At 41.3% G+C, this 27,367-nt stretch overlaps 1 protein-coding gene across 1 annotated transcript; it reads left to right on the top strand.

The window, feature by feature from the left end:
- Positions 1–13,917: 13,917 nt before the first annotated feature.
- Positions 13,918–22,151, top strand: lbh (LBH regulator of WNT signaling pathway). The gene is made up of 3 exons (XM_085441769.1): positions 13,918–14,163; positions 18,568–18,670; positions 21,266–22,151. Exons 1-3 carry the CDS (start codon positions 14,135–14,137, stop codon positions 21,485–21,487), a joined length of 354 nt encoding a protein of 117 aa, XP_085297895.1. The 5' UTR covers positions 13,918–14,134; the 3' UTR covers positions 21,488–22,151.
- The last annotated feature ends 5,216 nt before the right edge of the window (positions 22,152–27,367 follow it).

Below are 27,367 nucleotides of genomic sequence, written 5' to 3'. Positions count from 1 at the left end.
TGGGTTGAGAAGACAGCCTAACAGAGGAAAATGTAACACTGAGTTAACTTATCGTCGATCCATTTACAGTATGTGCTTTAAATAAGTCAGTGATGTGGTGCTTGTCCTACAGGCTAGCGCCTCAAATTTATACCAAAAATCTTAGGATGCCGAGTAAATTGTAAATAAAAACCAAAAGCAATGATTTGCAAATCTCATAAGTACATATTTTATTAACAGTATATCACATGAAACATTGTTTGATTAGAGAAATTGTATAACTTGTGAAAAAATATTAGCTCATTTTGAAGCAACATGTCTGAAAACAGTTTAGTTCTACTTACTTTCCACACGGCTGAAAAAGTAAGTAGTACTAAAAGGAAACACCTGGTGGAACATTTTACAACTAATTAGGTTCATTGCAACAGGTCTGTAACATATTTGGGTACAAAAGAGCATCTTAGACAGTTTCTCAGAAATGAAGATGGGCAGAGGTTCACGGATTAGCAAGACAAATGACTCTAGAAGTTGTGGAACATTTTCAGAATAATGTTCATTAATGTAAAATTAAAAGACTGAATATTTCATCTGCTACAGTACATTCAATCATCAAGAGATTCCTCAAATCTGGAGAGATTTTTTGTGTATAAAAGACAAGCCCATGATCGTCAGAACTATGCGTGGTGCTGCTTTAAAAACAGGCCTGATTCTGTCATGCAAATCATTGCATGGGTTCAGGAACACTTCCAGTTCTTTGCAGGTTAAAACTATCATGCAAAGACAAAGTCATGAAAAGAATATGGTCCAGAAACACTGCTGTCTTCTCTGGCCTAAGCTCGTTGAAAATGGACTAAGGAAACTCTTCTGTGCTCAGATGAATAGGGATTGAAATTCTTTGGGGTAAACTTGGATGCTGTATCCTCTGAACTAAAGAGCAGATGATCTATCCAACTTGTTATCAGGTTCAGTTCAAAAGCCCGCATCACTGATGGTATAGGGGTCCATCTGTGCCTATGGAATTGGCAACTTTTTTTTTGGAAAGGTACCTTCATTGGTGAAGTCATGGAATGCCCTGCATATTTTAGCAATATATTCTGTACCTTTACTTATATCGGCCGAGAACAGAACAACGTTCCCATTCTTTCAAACCTCCTGCAATTACTTGCCACAGTCTGGGTGAGGCAGACTGTAAGAATGGTAAATGGACTAGTTCTTATATAGCGCTTTTACTTCTGAGCACTCAAAGCGCTTTACACAACTTGTGCATTCACCCATTCGCACAAGCACAACTGACATTCACACACATTCATACTCCGATGAATGCATCGGAGAGCAATTTCGGGTTAGTATCTTGCCCAAGGATATTTGGCATGCAGACTAGGGGAAGCCGGGAATCGAACCACCAACCTTCCGATCAGTAGATGACCTGCTCTACCACCTGAGCTACAGCCACCCATGTACTTGCCACAGTCTGGGTGAGGCAGACTGTAAGAAGTGAAGAAGGTGGACCCAAGTGCAGACACGCAAAATAACAAAACGTAATATTAACTGAAAACAAGCCGTTTATTAGAGGCTGGATTAAGAGATACAAAACAAAGGCAAAGGCAAAACTAAATCATAACCTAAACTGGGTGAACTAAACATAACAGAACCCTGAAACATAGTGATGTGACGTTCTGTATCGAGGCTTCGAAGCGTGTGTCGAGTAATGGAGGGGGCGTTTCCGCGAAGCGCGTATCGAGGCTTGCTTCATTTATGGGAGGAGCTGAAAATGATGACGTCCGAAGCCTCGCTGCCCGGCTGTACCACGTGACTGGTTCAGGAAGCGGTTCGAACTTTGCCGCAAATAATCATTTTCCATACTGCCAGCATAAATATACACAGTATACTGCCATCACTACAATATAGATGTTTTACACACTCCTTTTGTTGTTGACATTTACAGGCTGTGTGCAAAATGCCACACTCTTCAAATTCATGCCAACTAATATTTTTACGTCCAGTAGGTGTCCTGCTAGAGCAAAAGAAGCTTCAAGAAGCTTCGCGTTGGGGTGAACCAATTGGATGAAAAGCTTCAGTGCTTCATGAGGCTTCATCTGCCCATCACTACTGAAACATGGACACCTGGCATAAATTCATAATGATGGAGACAAGATAGCATAACAGACGCGCTGACACGTAATGAATGAACACACACAGACTAAAAGCACACAGCAGGTGATCAGGGGAAGTGGAAACACACGGGGAAACAGCTGACACAAATGAACATAACAATGTCACAGTGGAAGAGTAAAACTAAACACAATGAACACAGGATCACAAGACCTCTTCAAAATAAAACAGGAAACATAATGAGACACAGATATGACAACATGAACTTGACAACACAAGACATGCAGACATGAAACACATGAAGGGCAAGGGAGACTTAACATAGGGGTAGGAAGACACAAGGGGAAGCTAATAACAAAGAGCTATAATGACAACCTAGGCATGACAGAAATAAACTTAGGAAACCTAAAGGACTTAAACATAAACTAAAAGTCAAAACACTGGGGCAAAATGGCCCAGGATCGTGACACTACCCTTCACATTCCCTTCACGTGAGCCTTTCTCAACTTTTTAGAGATGTGTTCCTGCAATCATGTTCTGAGTTTAAACATTTGATGTTTTCTATATTCTTGTCACGGTCCTGGGTCGGTGACCCAGTGTTTTGAGTTGTGCATTCTTATTGAATTTTGATTTTGTCAGTATTTATCATTTCTAGTCTTTTGGTTTCAATGTTAGCGTTCTCAGTATTCTGGTTTATGTCTCTGTGTTCCATGGTTGCTCTGTATCCCCTTGTCAAGTCCACGTCTATGTGTTATGTTTCCTGTTTTACTTTGTAAGTCTGTGTTTCATGTCTAGTTTGGCTTCCCCTGTTCGCATTGTGTTTGATTACTCCCAGGTGTGCTCACCTCCTGTGTCCCATTCCCTCGTTATCCCTCCGTGTATTTTAGCCCTGTGTTTCTCTCAGTCAGTGTTGTGTCATCCCCGCTCCATATTGTGTGTGTGTGTGTGTGTCTCCTTCTGTGCTCCCTGAGAGCGCCATCCCTAGTTTCCAGGTTTCCCAGTGTTTTTGTTATTCGTTCCCAGTTTCTAGTTTTGGTATTGTTTTTGCAAGTTTTTGTTTTGTAAAATATGCTACTGCAATAAAGAAGCCTCTTTAAGTTTATTCCTCTGTTGAGTGTTTTGCGTTTGGGTCCCACATCCTGCCTGCCACACAGCCGTACCTTGACAGATCTCTTGTAAATAAAATATGGGTTTACGAGATTTGTAAAGCATTGCATTGTGTTTTTGTTTGTTCAATGTTATTGTTCAGTACCTTTGATGATCACATGCAGGTATTTTCTTCATGTTTCCTGCACCACTATACTGAGTCTTGAAGAAAAAAAAAACTATCATAGCTCTTTTTAATATTACACCTCCAGTTTAAACCAGTTCAAAAGTCAAGAAAATGTTTTTTCTTAAGAAGCCAAATGGCTTTGGATGTTTCTTAGTGCCAGAAACCAAGCCATTTTAATTTCACTTGGCCTGCTTTTGAAAAAATCTCAAGGATGTGGTAAACACTCAAGATTAGTCATCACAGTGGTGCACCCCATGCCTCAATCCGATGCCCTCTTTTATTTTTTTATATGCTTCTGCTAGAATTTGTCTTTAGAAATCCTGTATCTGTTATAATTTCTAAGACACACTGCTGTACCTCAGTGAGAAGAAGCAAACAGACATTTCCTATATGTAATCATGTACGAGAAGAAGCTTAAAAAACAATTAAGTACATTCCATGATTCAATAGCTTGTAAAACATCCTTTGCCACTGAGAACTTATTTTCTGCATGACTTTATAAGTCATTCACGTGTTTAAAAATGGAGGACTGTCTGTGGTGTGACACCATATGGCCATTGCTAGCGAGCATGACTGCATGCAGTGAAGTGAATGAACATTTTAACCACTCGATTTCTAATTGCATTCAAATACGGGAAGTTTTGGTGGGGAACCCGCTAAGATAGGTAGTCTCCTAAATATAAGCGATTAAAACAGAAGAGCAAGCAAAAGGGAGAAAAGGGAAGTGACTTCGTTTTTGTCTGAAGCTTTCAGCTGCATCACATGGTTTTGATCAGCAGATGAATGTTGCTCAACTGCTTTGGAACTTTCCAGAATGAATTATTGCATTATTAATTGATAAGTCCAAAGCCAAAATGAACTACTCAAGTTCTAAATATGTTCAGAATAACGAGGTAATTCAAACTGCTGACGAAGACCATATGATAAATGGGTCTTAAGGGAAGATTGTTTTGCTGTTGTTTTAATGGTCTGCAATGAACTGGCAATGTCACAGGCAGCATGTTTACTTTGTTAATAGTTTAGTGTTGCACAAAAGTGGCATCTGTGAGAAATGTTTTCAACTTTTCCTGGTTAAACTACTTCACTGCTCCAAAAAGACTGTGTTTTTTTCTCACCATCACACTGTGGCAGCGTATATGCACCTTTGGTGCATTCAGGTTTGTCTCTTACTGGCCATTAAGTTGTGAGTGATTTTATGGCTCTTCTGTAGTTCTCTGTTTTCACAAAGGAAAATCATATATTAACTTGCTCCCTTGTCCGCAGAGGGGTCAAAGTCCCAGATCAGCCACAGATCAGCTTGCCTGGAGCTGAATAGGAGTTTGTGTCTTGCTCATTGACACTTCAGCAGGGCATTTAAAGTTCAGACAAGAAAAAAAAGAGTACTCTTAAGTGTTTTCTGTGGTGATTTTATGTTAAAATGTGTTTAGAGCACCGAAGTGCACTTTGGAAACTATAATGTGGAATTTAAAAACAGTCCTTCAGGCCCGTCTCTCATCTGAACGGTACTTTAGGCTCAATGCCACAGTGCAGAGCGAAGGCACAATGGGAGACATCACAGAGTCACGGCCTGTAAATGTTAGCTTTAGTTTCTTTTACATCAACAATTTACCCATCTCTAATTGGAACATGGCCCACCTTCCTCTTCTTTCTATCTAAACACATAGACATGTACACGAATAAGCACACGTGCATTCACTCATCTAGATATACGCTGCACCATGCGCGCACACACAACCGGTGGAGTTATGGGAACATCTGGAGGAGCTCATCCAATGCACAGACAAACGTTTCCTGGAGAGCACCAAAAGAACCATCAAGGCGTCTTCAAACGGCCCGCCGCTGCTAACACAAACACGCTCACAAAGCTACACACACACACATACACCTCTTGGCTGCCGAGGTAAAGGTCATATCAGATGAACCAAGGGAACAAAAAGCATCTCTTTGCACTGTGTGATATTGCAGCACTTTAGGTTAACTCTCCAAGCACAAGGGCTAGCTTTCTTCTCCACCAGGGTCCCATATACACATCCTCATGCATGCTTCTCTGTCAGGGTCTCAGACCCAATAGGATACAGACCGTGAGGTATGAGGTGCATCTTGTGAAACACTATGAGTATGTCAGGGTCGGTCAGTCTGGCCTCTGACAAGCTCCTATACGACACCTCGTGTGTAGCGGGGAGGGATAACCGTTGTGCTGCATGTGGATCCCTGATAATAGTAGCTGTTTATCACACATCCACATACAGCATGGAGTAGATTACAATATATGTTTACTCTCCGTTTGTTCTGGAAATTTTTCTTCAGTTCGCCAAACACCAAGGATAAAATGTAAAAAACAGACAAGCAATAAGTAAAAAGCAAGCATGTTCAGTGTGACACTAGACATTTAAACAGTTTCTGTAAATGTCTGCGGCTTAAAGTTCTAAAACTCCTCATCAGTTGCCAAAATTTCCCATTGATACAGTAAAACCTGAGCTGCTAGTGAGCTAGTCAAGTGTAGTTATTTTGGTCATTTAAAGTCTGACTTGTCATAGGGATTGAGAACCAGACAAACAGACTTAAGCTTTCACTTTAACCACCACAGCCACATGGTTGCTGGCTGTGCTGTAGAATTGGGCTTTTAAAAGTAATTCAATCAAGTGCTTTCTAAACCTAAACTCACTTTAATCATCTTATTCTCTCGTCCCATTTTTTCCATCTGTCTGTGAGACACGGCAGAGAAGCACAGTTTATCATTATCACCCCCTCTCACCTGAGACCTCACCTCTTGTCTCCCCATTTCGCTCTACTTCCTGACACCCCCCACCACCGTCCACCCCTTTGGGCCCTTTCACCCTTTCTCTCCCCTGCCACTACCCATCTCTTCACACATTCTCTCCTCCCCTCTCTCCCCCTCTTCACCTCGCTACCACCTAGTGAGCACATTTCCTTACTCCCTCCCTGCCAACAAAGGGGAAAAAAAGCTTCTACTCATTAGCGGATGACCCTTGCCCCTAGGCCACATTTTAAGAGGCTCTACTTGACTCCTGACATGGCCGTCAGCAATCAAAACACGCACACATAGACCTGGAAAAACGAGGGGAAAGGCCAGCGTGTATTGATGCTTTCCCTGATGTGTGTGTGACAGCAGTCTGACAGCAGACAGACAGGTTCATGAACTACCGCACAAGCTCTGCGGTGGTTCCCCTGTCCCCAGGCTGGACTGAGGAGAAGGTTACCTACAATGGAGATGGATCACTCCCTCTCTCTTTGCTCCCCGTGTGGCTCGTTTGCAGGAGCCCCATTAGCTTTATCACCGATCTGTGTGTTTACTCATTGGGAAAGGTGAAGGGTTTAAGCCTAGCATGTCAAAGTCGGTGTGTAATGTTGTCGATACTTTTGTAATTGCTCACAGAAGTTGGATGGTGTAAGCTTGTTTAAGATCGGATGTGTTTGTGTTTCTAATTTCACAGACAGGATGCAAACACACACATATGCTGTTAATCGCGCTGTTGTTCTCTCTCCCTTTACCACGCACACACATTCTTCTAGACCTGGAAAAAAGAGTGCGATTTTGAAACCTTCTTTGCATGACTGTGATCACAAAATTTTGCTAAGTAACAGCAAATCAGCAGCAGTGTGCGAGCTAGCCTGAGGATTCTCCTGTGCAGGTCAGTCCTTTAATGACAAAGCTGACAGCATATTCCCAAAGGCTGGGTGCTGCTCCTACAGTAATAGCCCTTCATTGTTGACAGATTCATGTACTCCCCTCGTTTGATGTGGCTCTCTCCTCCTGCTTTAACCTCTGTTTGTCTGCTTTTGGAAGCTTTTTTTTTTTCAAGGAAAACTTGGCTTTTCAAAGGACAGCAACCAAGCAATTAAAGTCTTCTTTTACCGGTTTTACTGTGTGGTAATGAGACGTACCTCTCTGTGTCGCTGACACTAATATAGGCATGTCTGCTCTTAATATGGCAACAGGGCTGGCATTGTACCAGCATATAATTTTTCAGCTATAGTGGAATCAATAACTGTGTTTTGCAGCACTTTAAGAGAGTTTAGATGTTTAGATCTGAAGCAGAATTATGGTCATGTAAATATTTATATCCAAATTCATAAACATCAGGCTGCAACATCACCTAAACTAAGTCATTGGTATTATAGTGAAATCTGGAGATGAATAGAAATATTGAAGCATTTAAGTCATTCAGAGTGTTTTGAGGTGAAACTTTGAAGATCAGGGTTGGTTTTCAGCCCTGAACTGTGAAGAAATCCTAGCTGAGGCCTGTGTACGTCAGTCCACAACTCTAACTCTGTATTTGGTTTATTTTCAGCCTATGTGTCGATGTTTAACACGAAAGACTGCAATATCCAAGCACTGAGCAGCACCAGCGACATGTGGCCACCAGACTCCTTCGCTCTTTCTTTCACTCCTCCCCACCCTGTGCTGCTCCTGCTGTTCCACTGAAAACACTGTGTCCCATGGCATGAGCAAACATGTTTGGCCATCTTTCCTGTGAACCGGGAGAGTGACTCCCCTCTTTGCAAAGCCCAGAAGACATCCTGACCGCCTCTCAGTGTAACTCAGAACTTGTGAGACAACAAACCTTGATGATGGCTTTGGGTGACCTTTTAAAGGTATTTTAACAACCCAATGTACCCACTATTGAAATATTTGGTGGGGTAGGGTAATTTTGCCTGTGTGAAGTGGGGAAAACAGCTAATCCTGTTTGAATAGGCTACCCTAGTGTTTGAAGTCATTATGGCTCGCAACAGGGCAATGAAAGTCACCAACCAGGATCAATCATGTAGTGCCACAAATCAAGAACACACCAAAGCTGAATCACAGATAGGACTGTAACAACGCTATGCTTCTGGATGGTTGTTCTCTCCTGCATAATAAGCATATAACTTTTACAGTTTTAAAATTTAGTTTAGTTTTTTTTTTTTGTCTTATTGTCCTACAGATCCAGATGCAGAGAAAGATGATTTGACTTTTACAGCCTTGTTGTTTTTTGTTTTTGAGGTCACCGTGCTGGAGCCTTGCCTCACTTTCATCCTACATCTAGATTTAAAAGTGTCCACCAGAAGATTGCTTTGCAAACATGGCTATTTACTCGAAAATCCAAAATAGCCAGGGTACAGACACTGTGAAGTTGTTGTGAAAAGATTTCTTTTTAATTGACAGATTTTTTTTCCTTTCCCCAAATGCAGCAGTTCTTGAACTTTTCCTGGCAAGCTCCACCTCAGAAGCAGGAACAATTTCACGAGCCATACATCACAATTTTAAAGTTTTTTTTTCTCTTTACATTTATTAGGATTTTTTTTTTAAAGAATCCAGTTGAACTTTTCTGGAGAAAAGGTCTGCATGATCGCATCGGTAAACTTTATTTAATAAAAATCCATTTTTATTTAGCTCCTTAATTTTCCCACTAGTAATCCACCACCTGCAGGGGCACCATATAATGAACCATTGCTAGAGCTGAGCAGATCTATCTAAATATCGATAGCATTGATACTGACGCTGGTATTGGTATCAGACTGATATCAAATTGACCTTAAAAATATATCTTAAAGGACTATTAAAAAATATCAGAACCTTTTTGTTCTTACTGTCGCATGCATTTTTGTGGTCTATAGAAAGAGCCAGGCACATTTACATTTAAGGTCTAAAAATGAAACAATTTCAAAATATATGACAAACTGAAAGGTGTTTCTTCTTTTGTTAACTTCCTTATTATTATAGAAAGTAAAAATCACAGTGATTTAGTGGTTATTGTGTTCAGAATTTGCAAATTGGATTATGATTCATCTCATAAATCATGAGACACTGCTCTGCCCTACAAAAGCTGCATTTAAAGCTTAAAAGTATTGGTATCAATATTGGTATAGTCAATACTGGCCCTGTGTTTACTTAGTATCGCTTAGGACTGGTGTCTGAAATAATATGCGCTCCAGCCCTGCCATGTAAAGATGAAACTGGGTAAAATATATATATATAAATATTTATGTCAGCAATCAATGTGAATTAAAGATCTATTAAAGACCAAATCTCATGGGGGAAAGCCTACATAATCTCTGCTTTGTGTTTGCTTTGGTCGGTCTCCCATGGTTCTCTCTCACGGACGATTGTGTCACACAAACGCGCCACAGCTCTGAGACCAGGTGATGACAGCATTATGGTAGTTAGATCCCTAAAGGGTTATAATAAGTGTGTTAAAACATTATATAGTGCTCGGCGGCTTAAGAAGCGAGCAACAGCTCTTTCACCTGCCCTGCTATCCGCTCTATCTGGAAGCAGCAGACTCCCATGGATGTGTGAGGTCTTCATTTGTCTCCCTAAGCACTGATAGCGGAATACAGTAAACATCTGAGAGAGTTATTGCTGGGATTGGATTAATTACATGCAATCTTGAGTTTCTGCAATGCATCTTTTGTTCCCAGACAAGTCACACAACATTAACAAGCTGTCAAGCTGTGAATTGAAATGGTTTGTCTCAGCGACTTGTTTTGAGCGCCCGTGTGCGTGTGTGTGTGTGTGTGTGTGTGTGTGTGTGTGTGTGTGTGTGTGTGTGTGTGTGTGTGTGTGTGTGTTTCTTTACCTCACCGTTTACCCCACTAAAGAATACACGTCTTAATGGTGTGAGCGACACACATAATCATGTGTTATAATTTTCATATACATCCACCGAGCTCAGTTTGTGAATAAGATGAAAAAGAGAAGTGAGGTGGGATGGGATGGAGGGTGGGGGGGTAATGGAGCTTGACTAAACCAAGTGCTTGTACATAAATTGACATGTGCAATTAGGGAGATGTACACAGTCCCCCTGGTCTGTTTAAGATCTGGAATAGTTTCCTAACAGTTTCAAGATGCCCTGTTTTGGCTTTGGTTTCAAACCTAAATCGGGTTTGACCTTGCTGAATAATGGTGCCGGTGAAGTTCCTTCTGTTCTCTTTGGCCGAAGTCCAATTCCACTGCGTACATGACGGCAAATACAGAGCAAGGTTTGGCCTCGCTGGAATGTGACAAATGGTGAAAGAAATTCTGACCTGAGCTTGAAATTCCTAACACTGGATTTTGCAAGGTGGTTATAAACACTTTTGGTTTTGGTTTCCTGTTTATATGGTGAATAGAGGTTGGAGGGGGCACTAAAACTGTTGGAGCTGAGGGTTTAGCTTGCATGCTCGCACACTCAGTCTGGAACCTCTCAAAATGAAATGCTTTGGGAAACTCTTGCTGTTTTCTCTTCTCTCTCTCTCTCCTTTTTTTTCTTTGTCTGGCTTTTTCTTGGCTTCTGCTTTTCTTTCTCTGTAAACCAACACACGTTCTGGTAAGTTACCTGACCTTTATCTACATTTCACACAGGATAAAATAGCAGATTGTAATAACAGAGTGGCACATCAAGGGTTAAAGACAGCTGCCAACATCTGTAGCTGTGGCTAGCTTTTAATTGTGAGGCCCAGCAAGTGAGCGAGCAGCATGGTGGAGAGGGGGCCGGCAGGCCGCATATTTCAGTGTTCACAGACCAGCTTTCTTTTTGCAGGACATGTGGACTCAATGACGGCGTCCAGGGGTGTACTCTGCTCCTATGAAATATTAAATGTTCTCGGCCCCTAAGTGCAGACAGACCACCTGCAAGCGGTGTGGCGTGCGGCAAGCCCGGTGATCAGATGTCCCTAAGCAACACACATGCACAAACACACATGAATGAATAAGAAAAAATTACAAGCACTCATATTCTCAAACAGGGTACAACATACAGGAATGCACATGCTTACACTAATGGATGTAAACACATATTTTTTAAAAAAGAAAGGGGATAAAAAGCAATGTGAAAATGGAAACTGTCAGGCTGATGTATGGAGGAGAGATTTATTCTGCAAAAACATGTTTCCTGGCTGTAACACACAGAACTGCTGCGCATTCTTGAGACTGAGAAATATGTCTTTACTGTGCTTCTCCAGTAGGTTTCTGTTCAAAGCTGTGCTCAATGTCAGCAAAGGCAGAGAACCATGATGATGAAAAAGAGAACGAAAATAAATAAAAGAAGACCATGACAGATGCAGCATTACTTGGTATGATCATAGTCCAAGAAGAAACCTAAGCCTACTTTGAAAAGCAGCCAGGAACACAACGGGTGCTTGTTGACTGCCGTCCCCTTCAGGGCCTCGTTCATTTACACATTGTGCAGTTGGTCCTCGGCCTCCCCTCTGCTCCACCGAGACATCCATGCCTGGCCAGATGTACAACTGTTTTTGTGAAGCCATGAAAAAAAAGCAGCTGGTGAGCACATCTGCAAATTGAACAGTGGGGGTCGCCATTCTCTTGATTCTGTGCTTTTTCAGTGAGGGAAAGGATTGCTTTAGACACACTATCCATTCTACTGTGTATTTGGACTGTTCACATTATCAGATTTAACTTTTCATGGTTGTGAGATAAGTTAATGTAATTAATCCTAAAATCATTTACAATTAACTAGTCATCAATTATAATTAACCAGTATCAGGGCTAGGAGAGGCATTGATGCACAAATAGAAGCGGGTCTTTTTGTTTCATGCAGTGTGGTTGCAAAATAAATCATGTATTCAAACACTGTGCTTTATGCTGACAAACAGTGCAAAGCTCACTTCACAGACACATCATTTCTAACCTATTCATTTGCAGCATCGTAAATATTTTCCTTAACCTTTTTTGTCACAGTTACTTTGATAGGTCAGGTTTTTTATTTCTATATTTAGAAATCAATTTTTTTTTACAGAAAAAAGGCATAAGGGCTGTAATAAAGGGGGGAAAAAGAGGTATTGAGTGCTAAACTTTGAGGACAATTAACATAAATAATATTTTTTATATTTCTATTTTATAAACTCAAATTAAATGTGTTATCCTAAAAAAGTAACTATAAACTGATTATGTTTGTTTTACAGCACAGCATCCAGTTTTACTTGTGAATGCGGTAACATCTTACAGTTATAGTTTCATGCAGTTATTGAGAGGGCTGTAAAACAAATCACTTTAGTTTAAATTAGTTCATGCAATTACTAAATATGAGTTTAACCTGGCTAGCAGCATTTTCCTGTTGGCTGCCACCCATCTTGTTCAGTCCCTTCTCGGAAACTTCTTTGACACTGGTGACATCATGTGGGCATTTGGTGTCAGTGAATCTTAAATCTTGCATATGTTGTTTCTTGATGTCTTGTTAGGGGATGCCAAACTCAGTGCTGCCCATGACATCATGTGACAGTGATGTGATGATGTAACTGGCTGAGTCACTCATACCCAAGGTAGCTGCTAATGGTATATAAATATAAAGGATGGCAAAGAACCAAGTGAAAATACCTGTTTATATTTGTAACAATATGCTGCAATGACATCAGTGGCAAATGCTGCTAACTTTAGCTCCAGCCTATTCAAGGGTGTGAATGTTAAAGTCCTTTACTATGCAGGGGCTTTAAATAAAATATAACTGCGGTGAGATATGCAGCCCTTCCAACACCCACACAGTGCCCACAGTGCAGGGGCTTAAAACTACATGGACACATTGTTGAACAGCTTTGTGCTTGCACCACAGGAGTTCATACCCAGAGGAGCTATATTGTAATGCTCAGCTTTCTATCTGTTGCTGAGGCATTACCTTTTACCTAAGTCTCAAAGAGCTGGCAAGTGCCAAATATAGCATATAGACTTTGCAATCCAAATTCTTTTTTAGTAACTAAGCCATGCCTGTTTGACATGAATTTGCCTGAAACAAGATGTTGTGTCAATGGCATACTGAAGATGTTTTTAAATAGGAGAACCGTATAAGAAATATTGTAGATACTAATTGCTGTATCATAAAGGCGTTTATTTCAAAGTGTTTTGAATGAGTGGGGCAACAAATCAAACTTGTTTTTAGTTGGTCACAAGGGGGCAGTGGAGTCCTACCTGCATTATATCACCAGCCCCTGAAGAGTGCACCTGCTCTTTCTGAAATAAATGTACAGTACATGGCGTGCTCGGAAAACGCAAATAGGCATTCTGTGAGGTATGAAGGTCGACTATGTGATATTGACCAAAAACACAGAATAAGCATGGTGAGGTCATGGAAAACAAAATCCGCTGACAATAATTTGATAATAATCTGTGGTCATCTTGTGCTTGCATTCTATGATATAACACAGTAAAGGCTTGCAAAATAAATAAATAAATACCATCCTGCGTTGTTGCCGAAGTCTACAGACATTGACTTGCCCTTGGAATATATTTATGAATGAGCCTTTCTTTCCTCCTCATTTGGATAAATGTCACGAATAAACTAGCGGGCGAATTGGAGTGCTTTTGTCATTCAAGGGGAGGTAAGGCTGTCATTTAGTTGCCTTAGAAACTGCAAATCATCGCGCAGCATCTCTTCGCCCGTCCCCAATGAGCGGGTTCAGCCGCGTTTGCCGTCATCAGGGCTGGAGGCTGGATGAGCTCCAGTCAGCCTGTGCTCTGATTGGCTCTTGTCGTTAATGAGCTGCCATTGAGGATTTTTGGCTCGTGCTGAGGAGAGGTGTGTCTCTGGCTGCTCGAGTACACGCCTCTGGCATAAATGCTCCGCCACAGCTGTGGATCTGATCAGACGCACCAATTTGAAGGGCAGGCTTTCGAGACTTCGCTGAACAGTGACTTTCGCTTTGCGTGAGCATCCCGTTTTGCTTTTGTGGTAGACAAAGAGAAAAAATAAATAAATACATACATAAATAAATAAAAGTAAAGAGAAGTAAGCGGCAGCAATTAGATCCCCCAGCAGAAGTGACAGCAGGTGTGAATTCATGTCTGTATTTTCACCGCAGATATACTGGTGAGTACTCTGTTTTCCGTTCGTACCTGTTTATGTGTGTGCTTTTGTTTATGCATTTTAAAAATCGTAACTAATTATATGTCAGGCGCTGGATTTCTCGGCATTGCACCTGACAGACAAGAACAATGAAGGATTTAGTTGTTTCGTTTAGATTGGTGATTTCCCTTAAAATCAGCCACCCTATTTTTGTTGCTACACCCACTCATGTTTCCTTTGAGATTTTCTGTGGGGTGTTGCCCCTGAAATTGGAAATGTCACAGCACTCAGATTGGAAAACGAGAATATTGTAGGTCTCGGTCTTAAAAGAAAAAAATCAAATGGTTACCAGGATATTCGGTAGGTTTAGGTACTGCTCCATGCGCCAGTTTAGAAAGGTGCATTAGTCTCACTGTGCTGTCATCATTTTCAGCTTATTTCAGTCCATTTGACAGTAAATGTAAGTTGATCTCTTCTCACTTTCATGCCATTTTTGGAAGCTCGGAACAAATAGGCTTACTTTGCTGTATGTGAATGTAATAGGACCTTTGCTTTCAGTTTTTGGTCTTAAATACTGAACGTGCAAAAAGAGAAGTGCGCCCTATCTATTACTAATATCTGTTATCAGTGTTACATTTTCCATAGCCGGCAATCAGTAGCCTACCATGACTCCATAATTCACTCTTTGATGGAGGAATAAGGAATGTGTCTTTGTTTGTTCGGGCATTTTTAATTCTCTTCTGTCAAATATTTTCCTTTCTTTACAGAGGATATGCAAGCTGCTTTGAAAAAAATGGTTTTGCGAGCACTGTTAAAACCTCAGTAGGCCTCTGTTTGTCTCTACCAGGAAGTTCAAAATCGACCTCTTTGTTTTAACCACACGTTGCTTTCTTGCCTGAGCTTACTTACAGTAGGCTTGCGCTTCTGTCAGAAACCTTCACTTCTTTAGTTTTATCAGAGTGGTGTAACTGTTTCAGAGTGCGAAACAAGATTGTTATGCTGCACTGAAGTCTTTGCCTTTCTCTGTGCCAACAAGAAGACATTTCTCTCCCAAAATGCCATCATCTTGTATAAAATACTACATCACATATAAAGAGAAAAATGTCTTCCATTGGTTGAGTTTCTCAAACTATTCAATATGAGTAAGCACTTGGCAACAGTGTAAAGAGATAATTTTCCACATACATCGCAGAGGACACTGATATATGATGTGTTTTCAGTGATGGTCAGCCCACAGGAATCTGGATTCAACTCATTTGTTCCTGCTCACTTCTGAGGGTCCTACTCATTGAGCCCCGCATACCTGCAGAGCTGGGTGACTTGGGTGGTGGAAAGCACAGCACTTGGCACTGAACCTCATCAGCTTTGCTCTGTGTTTGCCACGTTGCATTAGATTTATGATCGTCGTAGTAGTAGTAAGGACTAGCAGGGGTGTTCAGAGGGGAAACAATGTTAATAATGCAAGTTGCACATTCCTCTTGTGGCGTGAGATTGTTGCAAAGACCATTTGGGCTCCAGTCAGCGTCACTACAGAGAAGCAAGGAACTAGCATGGAGCTAGCCTCTTTGTAGTTCAGGGACAGGTGAATAAAACAACCGTCACATTTGTTTAACAAGCAGACTCAGTTTTTGTTCACGTTTTGAAAAGGAAGATTTTTGACAGCAGTTGGAAAGGCTTTCCTGTAGAAACCCAAAGAAGTTCATGTCGTTTGTATGTGAAAAGGCTCCAGCGTAAGGTCAGCGTTGTTAGGAATAAGTAGAGCAGATTTGGTACAGCAAGCGCTTTAAAGAGCTATGCTTGAACCCAGCAATCAACTAATTAACTGAATTGCTCTAAACTTTGGACATATGGTCAAGAACATATTGGACCGTAGTGGCCTCGTGATGGTACTGGCTATCTATCTGTGGCCTGGCTCGCTGAGGCATTAGGAAGCTGGCAGGACCAGGTATGCATTAGGCTGACTGGGTCAAGAGGTAAGAGATTAAGTGCCATCTGCACCACCAGCCTCACCGATTAATCATTGAGATCATGTATCTTTAATGTGTTTCTTGCTTACAGAAATAGGCGGTCTGTTCCTTAACTCTAAGGTCACATGTAAGCGTGCGAGTTGCGGTCATGCTGAATGCATCTAATCTATACCACTTGGTTGCTTGGATAACTCCTGCGTCCTCTTTGAGAGGGGCATGTCGTCGATCCCTCCCTGACACCTGAAGCAGTAATTCCAGGACTATTTGTGCATGTTTGTTTCCTCCCAGGTTGACTTGTTACTCGTGCACCCCTACTTCCTCCTCATTGTGCCCCTTTGTGTTTTATTAGGCTGATGTTCTGTTATTCTTAGCTGAGCAGGATGTTTATAGATCCCTGAACAGAAATATGACTGGCAAGTCCTAAGTGTTTATCTTTCTTTTCCTTCTCTCCCTCCCTTTCCCCTCTTCTCCTCCTGCTCAGGTCTTCACTGTCATCCTTCTGTCTCCACCTCTGCTGTTTTTGCATGTCTGCCTCACGCTCCTCTGAACCCCACTCAGCGATGATATTAGTTAAAGAATAACCTGAGCTGACTTTTTTTTTCCCATCCTAAACCTTGCATATCCCTCAAGCCTCCTCGGTTTATTTCTGGATATCCAGCTATTGTTTCTGGCCAGTCGTCTCACTAGCGCAGAAAAGGTTACTTAACAGTGATTCAGACGGAAGCTTTTTAATTTTAACATTTTCAGAGCCATTGTACACCCTGCTATGATGGCAGTCTTTCTTCCTGAAACAACAAGAGGTTGTGTATATTTAGGGATGGAAAAATTGATTATTTCTATGCCCCAGGGGTTAAAGATCTCGGTCTTATATCTCATGATTCAGTCCCCCTTGTTAATAATCCCATCTTAATTTAGGCTACATAGAAACTGCAGTATGTGTATAGGTACATGTGTTACATTCAAAAGTTGACGGTACTGATTAAAGGTTCAGATACACAAAGCGGAGACCTAGAAATCCTGGGTTGTACCAGGGGTCAGTGAATGATCTGAGTGCTGTTCTAGCCTGTGGCTCTCTTAACTTTTTAATGTTAGTTCTTGTGGGTTGGTGTCATCTTGACAATTTCTCAAACAAAAACAAAGGTCAACAATAAAAATCTTCCATTCAAACATCGAGGTTGAAGCAATGCAGAGGGGATTGTCAGGACGCTGTGCTTTGAATGAGTCATGCATGGAGATAATAAGGCAGAACAGTACTTTACGCAGAAATTCCACATAATATATTCCATGTAATGGCAGATGAAGTGAAAGTGAGGGTTTGACAGATTTGTTTGTAGAGAGACTTCAGTTTTTTTCCCCTTATCAATATATATTTATTTCTTTAATAAAATATGTCTGTCAGAGAATTCAGCAGATCCTTAAAAAAGAAAAGTTATACCATAATACCATTTTCACCAAAGCCTACCTTTTAAAAAAATATAATTTTCATGCTTCTGATGCATCTAAAAATAAACCCTCCGTCTGAATTTCTGATTTAAAGTAGGTTAAGTGAAGCCCACACATCTTGTCCCAAAAAATAAATAAATAAGCAAGCCCATCAAACTGGATAATGTGAGCATGTGAGTGAGCTTCTTGGCATGCTCTATTTTCTTTGTCCTTTTTAGCCAGTGACCACACAAACCACAAGCCTGTGGCCACTGACCACTAGGCACCAGGCTTTAAATAGAGAGCGTGAGAAGGCCGCTCAGCATCTTGTCTCAAGACAGCATCTATGCGAGTCTTGGGACCTGCTTTAAGCGTTACTGCGACAATGCTGGATAGTGAATGCACTGAGCTTGGATAAACAACCTCTTGCTACTTTCATCTAAAATGGAAAGTTTGGCCAAGCTTTGATGGAACTGAGTGCATCAAGTTCCTCCCCAGTCAAATACCACAGCACGCCCCCAGCACACTCTCACAATGACTGTTCTCTCGTTGCTAGCGCAAGAGCACATCACTCTGTATTGAGAAACGGCCACCTTATGCAAGCCGCATCATGAGCTCTGCAGCTTTGCAGTGCATTAGCAAAGCAGACGGACTGGATGCGTGTTGTGTTGTGGTGGAGATGTGCAGAGTATAAACAAAACTGTCAAACATCAGCAGGGAAATAGATCAACCATAACTTTCAGACCTGGGCTGCAAATAGATGGTTTGATAAGTGTTTCTCTCTCTCTCATTGGCATGCTTGTGTTAGTTATTATAGCCTTTGAACTTTTATCCGTTTATCTTCACTGTATACAGTCTGCGCAGTAGTATGCCATACAAAATACACGGGGATTACATTATTATTGATTAGAAACATTTGGATAATTCAACACTATAAATCTTCTTAGTGTTTTTATTTTCTCTGCAGATGCCGGGCAACTGTGCTATGATCGTCACTGTGTCTAATCACATTGCTTGTCTTCTTCTTTCAACCCTACAGTCCAGTGTTTGTGCCCAGCCGAGATATGACTGAGGTGATGATCAACAGCACCCCCATGGAGGACATGAGGCTCAGCCCCAGCAAGGACAGACTCTCCTTCCAGGTAGGACACACGTGCATGCATGACAGATAAACAGCACTTCCTTCCAAATTCCCAGCCTGTGCATTTTTATGCAGCATTGTCATTTCATATCTGCTTTTATCCATTTATTATCTTGAATCTGAGTATCATCTAATGATATAGTGATTATTTTCTTTCTTCCATCATTACGAGCGAAGCAAATATTAGAATTATTACAGATAAAAATCTGTGTTTTAAGATAAAGCAAGAATGCCCACCTAGATACTGAGATTACAATGATAAGAAAGCATTATAGCTAAATTGCACAGCCCTTGTGCTGTTTCTTTCTTTAAAATTCTAATATGTAATGGAAAGGACATTGCAGATTATAGTTGTTACAGCCTAAAAGTCTGTCTATCCGACTGACTTGTCCGAGGTCTGCACATTCAAATTATCCGAGGTCCGTCACAAAAATAAACCCTCAACAGATTAGTGTTTTTAAAAGCGGCTATCAGGTGGTCTTGACAAGTTGTAGCCAAAGGCTTTGTTTTGCTGTCAGCTGAGCAGGGTCATCTTAGAAATGAAATTATTTGAATATGCAGCTGCTTCATTATTTTACTGTCTAAAAATTAAAAGGCTTTCTGTCAATACTCTACGGGAGGGAAATTAACATGAAGATGGAATACTTATCAAAGAGGTCATCTCCTGTTAAGTTCATTTTGATCATTTAAAACTTCATTATAGTGTCAAACTGTGTGTTTGGTGCATTTATAAACCGTATAGAGCTGTGTGTGAAGACTATGACTCAGAGAGGATGTAGACTGACCTAGAGGAAAAGGCCCACTTCCTCTCCACTCAATTCACACCACAGCTGTGAGTCTGTCTGAGAGGGGCCAAGAGAAAAGGAGGGTGCCAGTGTGTCACTCCCTCACTCTTTCTATCCTTATCCTGCCCAATGTCCCAGGATCTCCTTAGAGAAGCCCTGTATGAACTGGTGATGCTCCATCAGTAGCTTCCTCTATTATGAGTTCCTAGGACTTTGACTCTAGTAACCATGGCCATGAAATCCCAGATGCTATTACAAAAGCTACTAAAATAAATATGAGCTATGATACTAGATGGTGAAAACTGAGTAGATGTTGACTTTCTGAATTATCACAAGGCAATGTCATGATTCACAACTAACCACGCTAGAAGAGCTTAAAATAGCCTACATTGTGCCTGGGTGATGTGTCTTCACTTCCTGTCATTGGAAGTGAAAGTGATTACATGTTTTAGCTAGGGGTCCGAAGGCAAGGTCACTCACTGCCCAACTCCCCTTGGTGCTGACGCACAGTGAGGATTAGCGATGCTGGCCAGAAATGCAGATCGACTCAAGCATTACACATAAATACGGATCTGCGTGCACACATAATTACATGGCATTTACTTGGCACAGTTTGTTATGCACCTGGGTTTGAAGAATGTAAAACAAAAATGACTAATGGACACGTACAACCTTTTATAACCTGGGAGATTTTCCTCGTTTGCTTTCTTAGCTCTTTTTCCTCCCTTCTCATCTGTCTCCTATGGAATTCATGGAGACTTGGACACAGCTGGATCTCCTCTATCTCTTGTCTCACTTTCTCTCCTGCCCCATCTAATGCTTTCTTTCCACTCGGCTCTATGCCCAGACAGCGACATCGCCCCCCTTTACCCCACCCCCAAATGTCTAGGAATGAAATATGCAGGTCTAAAAATATTCATCCACTTTATCCAAACAACAGCAAAAAAGAGGGGGGGAAAAAATGCTGTTCTTGGACCAGGAGTGGCAGGCTTTTTTCCCCTGGGCCATTCCTCCTGTTTCTGAGAACAGAGAAAGTCTGAGGTTGATGTCAAATCTTGCCAGGACAGGGAATGCGTGTAATCTCTGTCAGTCTGTCTCTCATGCCCTTCAGTTCAGATCCAAATATTTTAGTGTGACACTCCACATTTATCAGCATACATGGATTTGCAGATAACGCAACAGATTTCGTGTTCTTTCCGAGGAGATTTTTGACTTTACATCCACAGAAGTGTTCAATATTCAAAAGCTGACTGTTACAGGGATAGGTTTCCTAATTATGCACAAATCATGTCGCAGTGAAATTTTACTTTTTTTAACTCTTGGTTTAAAATGTTATGATTATGCTATTGTATAATCCTCAGAGTTGCGGGTGACGCTCATAAGCGGCTATGAGCTGCTTGGCACAATTCCTTCCAAGACATTGAGATTAAACATGAGGCAGCATTTATCCTAAGTCCTGCTAGAGATGCCTCATTTACCCATACAGACCCTTGTGCAGCATCTATGCAGAAAGCTGGTATAACTGAAGGAATGTGGGTTGGGTAAGCACAGGTATGCCACTGGGATTTTAATCAACCCGTTCCTATCGCAGATGTTTAGTCTTCGCATCACTTCCTCCTACGTTGCAGCCCTATAGTGGTGCCTGCAACACTTGCACAAGATTCAAGTTAAGTTGTAGGAATCCAAAAGTCTTGCTTACAAATAACTTTTTTGGGGGGGGATAGCTGACGCTCCACTACATTTCAGAGCCCAACTAGTATCCCCGTTCAGCTAATGACAGATGAATAACCATTTGTGTATTTTCTCTACAGATATTCCCAGACCCCTCGGATTTTGACCGTTGCTGTAAGCTCAAAGATCGCCTCCCATCCATTGTGGTTGAGCCGACAGAAGGAGAAGTTGAGAGCGGGGAGCTTCGCTGGCCTCCAGAGGAGTTTTTGGTCAGTGAGGAGGAGGAGGAGGACGAAGAGGAAGAAGAGGAACAGAATAGCAGCATTCAAAATGGACAGCCAGCACAGAACTCGCAGCACTAGAGGCTGTGTTATAGCACCCATACACTCTTTCTTCTTTCTGATGGACTGTCCTGTTTCATACACTGGTTATACTTCACATCAGCACTCCAGTTCACTCAACTGACAGATGCCGTCTCGTTTCCCATGACACCAAAAAAGAAAAACAAATCCCTCCACGCGAGAAGCAATATGCACACATAAACACACTTTTATGACATCGTAACGTATCCTCCTGGACTGCAAATCAATCAAAAACAGACTTGGAAGAGATCAGACAATGCACACCTCTAACCTTCACCTACTTCTTACCACCGTGTGTGTCTCGGCCCAGACCAGATGTCCTGTTGGACAGCGGCAGCTCAGTGCTCCATGGACAGGTCTCGCACTGCAGGATGTTACTACTGCTCTGTACCCAACTTCAAAATGGCTGGCGTCATGACCCCAGAGGCTTCCTACTTGTATGCAGAACTATTGTGGTACCCGTGGGAATTATTGTACAGTACACTGTCAATGTTTGTGTTCAGAATCTGGTTTGCTATGTTATTATTATTATTATTGTAATTGCCACTGCTGTAGACTTGTCTGTTCTGGAGAAGCTGAAACTTTGTGACTTGTCTGTTGAATGGGTTTTGTGCAAAATGTTGTTGGGAATGTTTTAGTTTTGGGAGGGTTTTTTTTGGGGGGGGGGGGTGTGTCCTTCACTGTCAGCCACTCGCATTTAAAGAAATTAAAAAAATAAATGGGGGGGGGGGAAGAAGTGTTATGAAAATCAGAGGTGAAAAATGGTATGCATGATAAATATATGTGGGACGTCTTCATTTTCCCCAGTTATGTACCAAAGTCAAGTTATGCTATGATCCCCCTCATGACACTGGCCTCCTGAAAGCCTTATGATGGACAGTATTTTGATGATGCAGCAAAATGATCTGACTGAGAACAAAAAGTGTCACCGACAGGCTGCTGTTCAAAGAGAAAAGCTGAATAAGGATGGGAAATGTTAAATTTTGAAAAGCACTTAATAAAGCAATGCACAGACCCAATGAAGGATATGTAAATACTTGTTCCTAGTGAGCCGACTCCCGAGGCCTTGTAGTGCACTGATCGTCTTTTTTTTTTTTTTTTTTTTTTTTTTTTTTCTTGATTTCTTTCTAACTTTTTAGAAAGACAAAGTCTGAGATTCACTCTGAGCTGTACACATTTGATTGTCTTTCCCAGTCTTCCTCTTTTGTTTTTTGTTTTGGTGTTTTTTTTGGGTTTTTTTTTTAAACAGCCATACTTTTGAAGCAACACCATGAAGTACAGGTTGTAGAGAATTCGCACCGTGGGCCACAGTTTGCAGAAGTAATCTTTGTTCACGTCGCTCTTGGAACTCCTGATGTTTGCCAAACGCTGTTAATATTGTTACTGGTTCTCTGGTAGTAATGTCAGTTTATTTGCCTACAGTGTTTCTGTGTTCTTCTCCACTCAGTCATCATGACTTGGTGTATGTGGGGTCAGTTTCTAACTGTTGTAGAAGCATGTCTGAGATATTGTCTTTGTATTTTCTCATTTTGTGGCATTAGGGCTGTGTACAGAACATCTCTCTCTCCTGTCACCTGCAGGTCCCACATTGTTTTTGTAAAGCTCAGGGAGATAAGCCGCCATCTTTCTCTTGTTTTTTTTTTTTTTTTTTGTTTTTTCCCTATTATTTTTGTATTTAGACCACTCTTCTCAGTGACTATTACAAAGGCTGTAAATAAACATTTGAATTTGCTATCCAGCTGTGTGAGTCTGACTTCCATGTTTACAGTACAAGTTAATGGCTGTTTTTAGAGGGGTAGTCCTCCAGCACATTTGAAGTATCTTCCAAGAGACTTTACTTCAGTGTTTACTTACATTCTCTATCTTAACCCCTACCCCCCCCCCCCCCCCCCTCTCTCTATTCACTTCACCTGCAATGGTTAGAGAAAAGCGGTATTACTTCCTGCTTCGCATCTTTCGCATACAGAATCTCTTTCTCTCTACGAAAACAGATGCATGTATCAAATATGTGTGTGTATATATAGAAGCGAGAGCAGGCTGCATGTTACTTCCTGTCTACAGCTTGCACACAGTGTTACACCTAGTATAAGCAAAACCTCATTCCTGAACACTGAACCGACTTCATTTTAAGTTCTTTAAAAATGTATTTATTTTTTAAATGGTACGTTTAAAATAAGGTGGTGCTATCCAGCAATATAAAGAACGATGGGTTTCCCTGCCAGTTTTTATTGAAAGACTTCACCATTTTCTGCAAAATTAAGGATAGAACGCTGTCTTACCCCGAGGAAGCAGCTCCTCAAGCACTACTCATAAACACTCTCCAGAATGAAACGAGACTAATAAAATGTGGTTGAGTGGAAAAGCTGTAACCGGGAACTGGGGGGGAGTTAAGGGACTAAGCAAAAAGCTTTCTGATCACTGTTACAATGGAAACTTCTCAGGTGATTTGCTGCCATGTGCTCTATTTGTGACCCTCGAGGTCAGCTTGGATTGCCTGGTACTGGGAATAGTTCATAAGAGTTGCTGCAGTAGGCCCTTTGGGGGCCAAGGGCCTCATATACTGGCCAAGGTGGTACTCTTGGGGCCTTAGGGTCACTTCCTGGAAATGGAACAATGAAAGGTCATTCTGTCCCGCTTCCTTCTTCCTGGAAAAAAATGGAACATAAAGAGTTATTAATACCCCCCAGCTGATAATGGTGGTCGGCTGCAGAATGTGTGTGTCTGGCCCAGGAAGCCGCCACGTCTGGTTTTGAATAGACTAGAAAATGAATGTCCTTTGTGACATTCTTAATAGCTGTTTCTTGATCTCAGTGGAAAAAGTCATGAGATCATGGAAAGAAGAAATTACAAGAAGTTAGAAAAGGATAACTACAGCCCTTGGGGAAGCTGACTGAACTTGCATCCAGCTACGCAATCATATGACGTCAGCCAAAGACCTCTGAACTCCACGGCGTCCGTCAAATATTGCTGAAGAAAGCAATATACGTCAGGTTTAATAAAGAAAGGTCCTGTGTTTCCGAGGTTAAGGGAGATATGAAAGCGGGCCCTCCAGCATCTTTCCATGGAACTTTGACATTTTAAGCAGTTCTTATTTTCAGCTCTTTTTTGTCAGTCACTTTGGAGCTGATTAACTCAGTAAAGAACCTTTGAAGTTAGACTTTTTGCAACCCTGCAAACTGTATTTGTTTTTCCCCCTTCAAACCTAACTCTGAAAACCAAACTGAGACAAGCAAATGGCAGAACAATAAAGTTATAATACCCTCATCAGGACAAGTTAAGATCTGACTGCAGAAATGTTTATCCGTAACACCCTAAAATGTTCCTTGAAACAAGTTCAAGCTGTTTCCTCATTCGTGTTTTTTTTTTTAATAATGCTGAAAAGTAAGAAAGTGAAAAGACAGGACTTAACACCATTTGCATCAGATTTTTTTGTTGTGTTGCAAAGCCACTGTGAATTAAACCTATCACTAAGGACTTCTACAGCACACCAACATTTTGCTATCTGAAAAAACAGTGAAAACTCAGCTCCAACTTACTCAGTTATGTTGTTTTTAGGTAAATTAAAGTAAATGTTTCCCAAAATGTGCATCATTTCTAAGCATACTTTTCTATTAAATTTAACTGTGGCCTGTATGAATTTAACTAGATTCATCTTATATTCAGTCAAAGTTTCTTCACACTGTAAATCTTTTTTGCTAACTGTAGCGTTTGTGGTCAGAGGTGACAGCATTCATTTTGTAAGATGACTGCTTGGTCAGAGTCACTGAGAACCCTGTGACATGGGGGGGGGGGGGGGGAGTGTGTCTCGCACACCATTGTTGGCATGAGATGCAGTATCTTTAAAAGTGTGTGAGAGCGTGTGCGCCTGGCTGTGTATTAAAACTGCTGTCAGAGTCCTCCGAGTGAAGTCACTGATAGCTCTTCTAGCTCATTCTTGGAATTCTTTCCAATGGAAACAATCCCATCGCTGATCCCGGTGTGTCAGCAGAGTCTGACCTGCCAACCCCTGAATTCGCCTCGACTCCCAGCTATAGTCCACATTAACACTGTTTCACTATCACTCCTCTGCGCATAAACTCACAAGAACCCCTTTTTATTTCCTAAAACATATCATTAAACAAAACGCTTACCCTTGATGCAACTTTAGATTTTTCCCTTTTTGCTCCACTTTGATTGTTTTCTTGTTCTTTCACTATCCCATACTTTTAATCTATTCTGTTGTTCCAACAACATTCCCATACTTACACAACAGTAGAAATGCTCTCTGCATTCCCACACTTCAGGTTTTGTTTCATTATAAACAGTTCCCTTGCTATTTTAGTGCTACAACCTTACTCTGTAAGCCACTGAGTTTTATTCTTTGTGTTCATGCATAACTGTGCCTCTGTGTTTGTGCGAAGCTTGCAAAGGGGTGCAGGGGCTTGAAGGTTTTATGTACAACTGTGTCTGTTATTATGAGCACCATGTGCGTAAGGGAAAGATTCTTTTCCCATGGTTCCTCAAGTGTGAGAAGAAAGTAGAGCTCTCAGGACATGAAGCAAAAACTCAGATAGTTATTTATAACCTGTCTGGAGTCGACCTACCAAGCGTAGACACATATCTGGCACTGTTTGCGAGGGAAGAGTTAGAATAAGATACATGGAGAGGGATGCAAACAAGAAGGGGGGACTAAAAGATTAAGGAGTCAGGGGGGTAAAATGAAGGATGATGAGGAGGGAGAGCATAATGACACCTGCGCCTTGACATTGCTAAATCATAGGTCAAAGAACTTTCGTCTCTCTTGGTGGCCAATCTAAATAAGGCTCAGTGAGATAAGGTAAAAGGCAACCATAGTAAAAGTGACACCTGTGATTTTGTTCAGCGCCATTATTGCCCAATAAAATGTAACCAATGTACTTTCCAAATTACACTACAGCATTGATACATGTGATAAACCAATCGAGAACAAAACACCACAAATTGCTATTTGAAACAAATCCTGCATCCCTGCAAAGATAACCGGACTCAAACATGCGCAACTCTGCAAATCCGCTCTCTGAAACTCATCAGACAAGACATAATGCAACAGTTGGATGCACAGCTAAAAGCCCAGAGGACTGATGAGTCAGAGCACCCCAGGACTGAGCTCTCTGTTTAACAGTGATGCAAGGTGCATCTCAGTTTAAAGCTTTTAAAGCTTTGATCAATACAAGACCGCTGGCGTCCACTTTGTGTCGGAGTTTTGTGCGTTAATGTGCTAAGCCACAGGCTGCTGCTATTCCGTAGAGATCAGAGTGGAAAAAGTGAGGACAGAGAGACGGGGACATGGAGTTAAACAGACAGAAAATAAAAATGGAGTGACAGCGTTGTGTGTGCCTTGTTACAGATGTAGAGCTGAGACATGTAAGTTTGTAGAGGAAGAGAAGTGAAAGGGAAGAGGATTTAGATCTAACCCTCTTTGAAAAACCAAAAAAGCGCAATAGGTCATCAGAGGCAAGAATGTTATATAAAAAAACAAACCAAATGGGGGTTTTTTTCTTTCCAGTAAAACCTCATTAAAGGGCTATCAATAGATTCTATTCAAAATAAACCAAAACACAGCGTACTATGCCTAAAAAGTCACTCTCTCTCCCACATGGACTTATGTAAGCGGAAAGGCATGTTTAACTTAAATCAGTGTTGTTGCTCATGTCGAGCGCTATCAGTCAGTTTGGTCATAACTTTCGCTGTAAAAAAGAAAACAAAGGTGAATTACACTAACTACACTTACCTCCCAAGTTGTCTTTTTATCAGCAAACAAGTGTTTGTGTTTTAACTTTTCCGTGGATTAAAAATACTTGAGCTCTCAGATAAGGGGAATTCTCTTAGGGAATATGTTTGGGAGAAAATGAGCAAAATTCT

This window comes from Copadichromis virginalis, linkage group LG19 (genome assembly GCF_057382275.1).
Source record: "Copadichromis virginalis isolate Kocher_CV1m ecotype Utaka linkage group LG19, C_Virginalis_male_GT1.1, whole genome shotgun sequence".
Taxonomy (NCBI): Eukaryota; Metazoa; Chordata; class Actinopteri; order Cichliformes; family Cichlidae; genus Copadichromis; species Copadichromis virginalis.
Note: the sequence above shows the minus strand (reverse complement) of the source record. Positions and strands in the feature narration are given on the sequence as shown.